At 43.3% G+C, this 7,383-nt stretch overlaps 1 protein-coding gene across 1 annotated transcript in view; it reads right to left on the reverse strand.

The window, feature by feature from the left end:
- LOC104538185 (arylsulfatase D-like) overlaps positions 1–7,383 on the reverse strand; it is a 17,001-nt gene continuing 9,618 nt past the window's right edge. The window contains exons 8-10 of the mRNA XM_010181294.1: positions 6,771–6,933; positions 5,690–5,811; positions 1–407 (exon numbers count right to left, since the gene is read on the reverse strand). Of these exons, the coding sequence (XP_010179596.1) occupies positions 37–407; positions 5,690–5,811; positions 6,771–6,933 (656 nt within the window). The 3' untranslated portion in view covers positions 1–36. The remainder of the gene's footprint in view (positions 408–5,689; positions 5,812–6,770; positions 6,934–7,383) is intronic.

Consider the following 7,383-nt stretch of genomic DNA (forward strand, 5'->3'; position numbering starts at 1 on the left):
TTTTTTCAAGCTAACTGTACTTTGATTTTGGTGTTGTTAAAGTATGCCATCTGCTTTGTTGTTTTCTTCATTGCACCAACAGAAGGGGAATGTGCCACAGCATGGCTGCAGCCATGGCTTCCATAGATTATTGTAAGGACACAGCTGCTGTGGGACTGGAGTCAGCGTCTTGCGATGCTCTTCTACAGCTTCTCCTATCCTCCTTGTTACGGCATCGAACAAGGGCTCAGTGTCAGCTGACAGAGGGTTCGCCTCAGAAGGATCTTGGGAGAGATCAAACAGCAGCGGAGGGTCATGATGGGTTACACCATCCTCAAAACATGGGCAAATTCCTCTTCTGAAACAGGCCCCAGAGGCTTCTGGTTGAAATACTGGAGTAGCATAATGAGCTTTCCATATGGTGCCACCTGTGACGGAAGAAGCACATTTGAGCAGTTTAATGGTATGAGGAGTCAGGGGAGGGCCCTGAAAGATTGGTTCATGTTTTAAGTGACCTGCTTTGCTCCAAGGGCAAGCTTATGTTGTGGTTGTCACGTATGGGGGAAAGACTCTTTTGTGAGTTGGCATTAATTCAGAATGGTTTTTGTGGCTCATGGGCATACCTGAGCTCTGGGTCATACGCAGTATGTGGATAGTTAGGTCTGATATTTTGAGTGCAGAGAAGTCTCTGCCACTTTCCTGTGTCCCTTTAAAATTTTACATGCCTCTTTGAGGTGGGGTGGGGAACGAAGAATGTAGCCACCAATTTCTGGGTGTGGGTACTGGTAGGTGGTTCTTTTGTTGAGTCTCTCTACTTCTGAGACAAGAAGAGCACCTGGGCAGAAACTGATTACAGCTCATTTCCATGCTCAGGTTCCAGCACACTTTCAAATAGGGTGATAATTGCAAGCCATGAAAACAGTAGAAACTGGAGTCTAGTTTTTAAATTAACAGGATGAAGGCAACTAGTTTGTAGCTTTAGAGCTTGGTACTTTACCAAGCTCTTACGCTGACCAGGGAATAAGTGCAGCTCTGTAACTTGTAATGAAGAAATTACAAATGCCTGGGACTAAATCTGAATGCAGTTCAAAAGATTTTCCTTCCTCCTCTCTCCTTTGTCCCTGTTCCTCACCCCACATTTAGAAAGCACTACACTGAACTTGGAGGCAAGGATGTGTCCAACAAGAAGACTGTGTCCAAAAAAGGGAGAAGAGAAGAAAGGGGGCATTCAACTCTTGGAGCCACATCTGTAATGCATTGAGCACAAATAGCTGACAACTGCGTTGTCCCTGTGTGGCATTTTCCTTTTGGTTGAATGGAACCAGCTGAACTGTCCTTCCTTCTCTTGTCCCCAGAGCTGTTCTTCATGACTGAGAGTTTGCAGCTTTATTCATCTGTCTCTGTCATGTCACTACTGCTAGAACATATTTTGTTAACAAATAAAACTTAACTTCTTTAAAGTTGAGGGGGAATAAGTAACAGATATTAAGACTCAGATAATGTTTTAGCTTAAACTCTCTGGTTGCTGACTGGTTGGCTGACTGGCTATGTACGTTTATTTCCACTCCTTTGTTTTCATGTCCTGCTAAGCTAAGCTTCTGCAATGCTGTGGAGGGATGATGTTGCAAAATATTTTGGCATAATACATTTGGAAATGTTACAGATTTCAATATCTGCAATTCTGAAATTGTGAGAGAAAGGTTGCAGAAGGCGGACTTCTGGAAGGAAATGGGCTCACTTCCTGAAGGCTTACTAAGGACAAGTATTCCTCAGCTCTGTTTGGGTGGGAATTTGTGATCAATGTACAGAAAAACCAAACTGAGTAGTTATTATTTTCCATAAATAGTTGAGCTGAACTTCTCATAACTTCAGAGCAGTGAAGTTCAGAGAAGTGAGTGTAGAGTGTCTGAGGAGAATTGTTCAGATTCTGCAAAATTTTAACATTCGCTTTTCACAGCTGCAAACAGTTACTGGAGGTGTGGAGTGGGAGAGAGCCAAGTCCTTGTTAGTTCATTCTGAAGGATACCGTGAGGCCGATTGTAATTAACCTGTGTTGGTGAGCTGAGTAGACAGCTGGGTTACAGCAGGATGAAGAAAAAAAAAAAAGGTGGTAGAAATCAGCGTTGATGGAAGCAGCAGGGGTTTTAGTCATCTCCAAGAGGCAAAGAGGGATATGCAATTTGCTACTGAAGTAGCTCTGACAGAATTTGAAGGATGTGTGTGAATTTTAGGGCAACATGTTAATATAATATATCCAAGGGACAGGAAACCTGCTCATTCAATCCAAACATCTCTCAAACCCATCTGGTAACAATCAGTCAGTTTAACGAGCAGAAAGAAATGGACTGTCACTAAGAAGCCTTATTGTGCTGTGGTAGAGGAAAGGACTCTTTAACATATAGACAAAGGATTCTTCTGTCTTCAGTGAAGGGCTTAATTGATGAGTCCTGCCTGGGTGACCTCAGGACACAATAGCTTCATAGCTAGCTGCTGAATAGCTAGAAGTAAACAGACAATAAATATGTAATATGAACGTGATATACTTGTAAATGAGCTAAAGCAGACTCTAAAAAGTCTGTTAGCTAAGTCAGAAGCAATGGCAGTCAGAGCAAAGAATCTGGATTTCTGGCTTGATTGAAAGTTCAGGCACACGGCAATATTTGATTAGTCTTCATATGCAGAACATTACATTGTTTTCAATGTCCTTGCCATGAGCAGTTGTGGTTCAACAGGAAAACCTGGAGAAAGGCATGCACAAGAGATGTAGCTGTGCATGTGGCTTCATAGGAACACAGAATACCCCAAAACATGCATCTGCATATTGTGTCTGTGTCTATGTTACAGGTGGCCTATTTGAAACTGATCTGTAGAGCAGAAGTTATTGATGGCTTCACACTCATGCTGTGTTTGTCTGGGGGTGTTTCATTGGGGGTTAATTCTTGTGTGGTCCTGTCAACACAACATCTTTTAATGAGGGGAGAATACAAGGTATGATACTGAAGCCTATTTTATAGTTTAGTTTCATTTAAACTGAAGTAATGATCTCCAAGCCCGCTCCAGAATGCGTCCCAAAGCACAATGTATGCTCAAGAGGAGTTTGCTTCCGAACTGAACTAAAATTGTGACCTAGACAAACCTTACATAGCCTAGGAGAACAAGAGGTAAAAGCTAGGTGGCTAAACCAGCAGTCCTTTAACCTGAAAATCAGTTCTTCAAACACATCCCTTGATGGAGTATGTATTTAGCCTTTCACTAGGGAAATATGGCATGACTCTTCCAGCAGAAATTTTGTCCAAGAGTCACTGCAGTCAGACAAAGCTTTCTCTGCCCAGAAAAAAATGTATTAAGAAGAAATTGAGATCTCCAAGAAAAATGATGGATTTAGAGGCATAGGAGGTTTAAGCTTCTGACTGTTGTTTTGCTTTGGATAATGTGAACAGGTGAATGGGCTCAAGGTTAGATGTGATCAAGGCTGATGCTACTGGCAGTTTTACAGCGGGACCAGTCCATGTCAGGTGAACCGATCTCTCACATTGCTTGTGGCAGCTCTAAGAACTAGACTATCATTGTAGGTCTCTTAATTTACTGGTCTGCTGACTACTGGATACGTGGGGAGAGAGATACAAAGTGGTGACTTTCATGCTTCTGCCAAGTTCAGGCTGTTGAAATGAGAGAGATTATTATTATTTTATTTATTTTATCTTATTTTAAATTTTTCCATAACATCCTCGTCTGAAGCATCCCTTGACGCCTGACTGGCGCCCCCGGAGAGCGGTCGCTGGAGCCGCCTGCCAGGCGACTGTTGTGGCAGTTGGCCGGTGGCGGTTGGCGGTGCCGCACTGCCCCCTGGCGGCGGCTTCTCCGCCGATTCTGCGCGGCTGGCCGAGGGCAGAGCGGCCGCCGCGGTCCCGCTCAAAAAGCAGTCCCTCATGCCTGACCCTCACGGTGCTAGCGGACGGGCAGGCCCGAGTTAAGCGAGACGTGGTGGGAGGTGGGCGCTGCATACCCCAGCTCCTGCCAGCCATTTCTCTCCGTTGCTGGCCTATTTGCAACAGCACTCACCAGGAAAGGAGCACAGCAGTCCCTCCTCCTATGTTTTTTGTCTATATTTTAATCATACTAATGTGCTTACTAAAAAAAGACACCATGAAAACAAGGGAGGGAGATGATCCCTAACCTAAACTGAGTGCTTGAAGTGTCAGGTTCTGGGGTTGATTCAACTAATCTTGATTTATAATTACTTCAGAGGCCCAGTTTCCACAGGAAGAGCAAAGATGCAGGGTAGTGATTTACACGTCACTTCGAGATGATAGATATTGATTGTGCCCAGAGGAAAAACTCTAGTCCTGGTCTCCTTAGTTAAGTAATTAGTTGAAACAGACAAAGTGTTGGCTTTGAGGACTTAAAGTGTGGTTCCTTCACTGGGATCACCTGGTTTCATAGCCATGGTGGGATCAGGTCATCCAAACCCCCAGCAACGCAGACTGAGTTGCTGAGACCAGGGCTGCTTGTGACTGCACCAAGCATCAGCTCTGCCCAAAGGCCTGTCATTGTATCAGAAAGTATCACAAAGGAAATGTAAGTGGGCACAAGAAGGATCTCTCAGTTACCAGTGTGACATAGGAAGGATTTCCTGCTGGGCTGCCTAAGGTTATCTTAGCCCACAGTCAGCTCTCAAAGTGCTCTTCCAACAGCCAGCTCCTTGTCAGCATCCCAGCTGACTGTGAACAGCTGCTGGTGGAAGAATGCCCTAGCATTTGTAACTGTTATCTAATTGCAGTCTCTCAAGAAGTCCTTAATTCTTCTTTCACTTCACAGATAGGAAAAGCAAAATAAAAATTAAAGGGGCACATCTAAGTTTCTAAAGGATAGGAAGATGAGCAGACATAGCCTGCTCCATTGGCTTCTGCATTTCTCCAGCTGTGCAGAATGAAAAAACCTGAGTACGGTATCCCCATGAATTCACCACCTTACTGTCATGTCATCCAGTCACAGAATGTATAATTCATCTCAACAAACTAAGTTAATATAAAGCTCATTTTTATATCAGTCAGTGGAAAGAAAGGGGCATGACTGATCTAGCTCAGATGTGCTAATCAGAAGGAGGTGAATCATATCCTGTAAACATCCGGATCTCTCAGTAACTATAACACAACAAGTCCAGATCAAGGCACCTGCGTTTGGCCACACAAATGCCATCCTCCATTCTGAGCAGGAATAAGGACACAGCTACTGGTCATGGGCTTGTTCACTTTTACACTGTAACGGAGAGTAACATCAGCAAAGATTGACTGCTTGTTGGAAAAGGAAAGCACTACACCTGCAGTCAGCTTGTCTAATGCCACAGTGGAAAAAAATGAAACAAATAAGACAGGGCTATTGAAAACAAACTACTGCTTAAGATAAAGACCTTATGTATGCAGTTCCTTTTTCTTCAATTTTACACTAAAGCTGATCTTGAATGCTTTTGCAGCAAAAACAATAGAAACACTGCAACAACAGGGAGGCTCTGGAAGCACAACCCTTCATCTTGGGCAAGGCAGAACAGCTAACAACGAAGCCTTTCTGCACCTTGCTGAAGAACTGAGAGTCTGAGGCAACAAACGTACTCCAGATATATGTATGTATGTTTTTATATGATAGTCTATTGGAAGCTAGAGGTCATTATATCATCTCTGATCTGCAGGAGGGGGGAAATGGTTGTACTCACTGTCCTTTTGGTGCCACCGCACTGCATGCAGAAACACACCGCAGTAGTGAAACATGAACTCGTGCTCGGAGTGCTGGACTGTTCCCTGCAGCAAAGGCAGCAAGGTGTGCCCGTCAATTACCCTGATGGAGAAGACAGGAGTCACCAGGCTGCTTAAGAATTTCAGTCTGCAGCTGGAGCGTGAGCAGTAGTCGCTCTCCATGTATGCAGCCTTAGGATTTCAAGTGCCATTTCTAAAGCAAAAGCTGTGTGCACAAGCAAAACAAAACAAGGAATTCATTCGCTACTTCCCGGAGATTTTTAATTGTGTGGATGGGTGGAGACCAGTGATTAGCAGTTACTAGTAGTCTTTGCAATTACAGCTAGTTCACACATCCTGCCTGGGCGATAAGTTACCATTACTGTAAGAAAATTACAGTAAGTGATAAACATAGTGAAGGCATGGTTCACAGCTTTTAATTGCGCTTCCTGAAATGGAAGTCACCGATAGCTCTGTGAGCTTGAGGCTTCACAGAAAAAGAATTTAAAAAGCCATTTATTGCATTGACCAAGAGCTGGTTTAGTGAGTTAGTGACACACCACCAGTCTAACACAGATGTTACAAATTTCTTACTATGAAGGAAGCTACTTCTCTGGTACTGACAGCTAAATGCAGGCCATTTGCCATTTGCTTGACCTTCTCTACTCGTGAAGAGCCAAGCTTTCTAGTCTTGGAAAGGGCTTGTCCTAGTACTTTAACAGGACCAACCAGTTTTGTGAATATCTGTGGATTTTTTTCTGAAAAAGTAAGATTGAAAGAGGGTTTTTTTGTTTGTGGGTGGTTTTTTTGTTTCTTTTAGTTTTTGCAGTCATTCCATTGTCCCAGATCATCCAGGTTACCTTTTAGTGATTAGAAAATTTTGCCTTTTCCATATACGCAGACAAAATGAGGAAAGCTACACAGAAAGGAAGCTAGAGAATTACCTCATTAAGAAACAAACAGAATTAAGCCTATGGCTGTTAGGCTGCATGATATATATAGTCAGCTTCCACGTAAATCAAGAAAAGGGAGCAAATATGGTTTATGACACCAACGTTGTACCTGTCCTGAGGCACTGCCCCTCCAGCCAGGTGAACCACTGTTGGGAACACATCCATAAGGCTTGTCAGTTCATTGATAACTGTCCCTGCAGGCAACACTCCTGGCCATCTAACTATTCCTGGGACACGGATCCCTCCTTCCCAGCCTCCCATTCCTTTTCCACCTGTTAGAGAGCAAGGGGAAAATAAAAGGTTTTAAAACTTTTAGGATATTCAGGTAACTTTAATGAAAACACACTAAATCCTAGAGAACAGTGGAATGGCTACAGTGCAAATTCTGTTCTTCAAAAGTAAGTATAACTGGTCTCTCTATTTGACACTGCTTTCATATGGCAACCCAGTACTAAGCAGTACATTTGGCAGAAGAGGAACAATTCCACCCTCCTATGTCTGAGAAGACATTCCGACCCATAATTTTAATCATATGTCAAGTCTGAGAATAATCTCCACACTCCCTAAAAACATGCACAGAAAAAAAAAGGTCTGTTATTAATAAAAAGCAAAATCTGATTTGGTTTCAACAGAATAGAAGTTGCAGCCCCACTTGGTGCCCAAGGAATGAGGATTAACACAGAATGAGCTTGGTTGTCAGACAGTTCAGAGGTAGCAGGAAT

This window comes from Mesitornis unicolor, unplaced genomic scaffold, assembly GCF_000695765.1.
Source record: "Mesitornis unicolor isolate BGI_N332 unplaced genomic scaffold, ASM69576v1 scaffold4143, whole genome shotgun sequence".
Lineage (NCBI taxonomy): Eukaryota > Metazoa > Chordata > Aves > Mesitornithiformes > Mesitornithidae > Mesitornis > Mesitornis unicolor.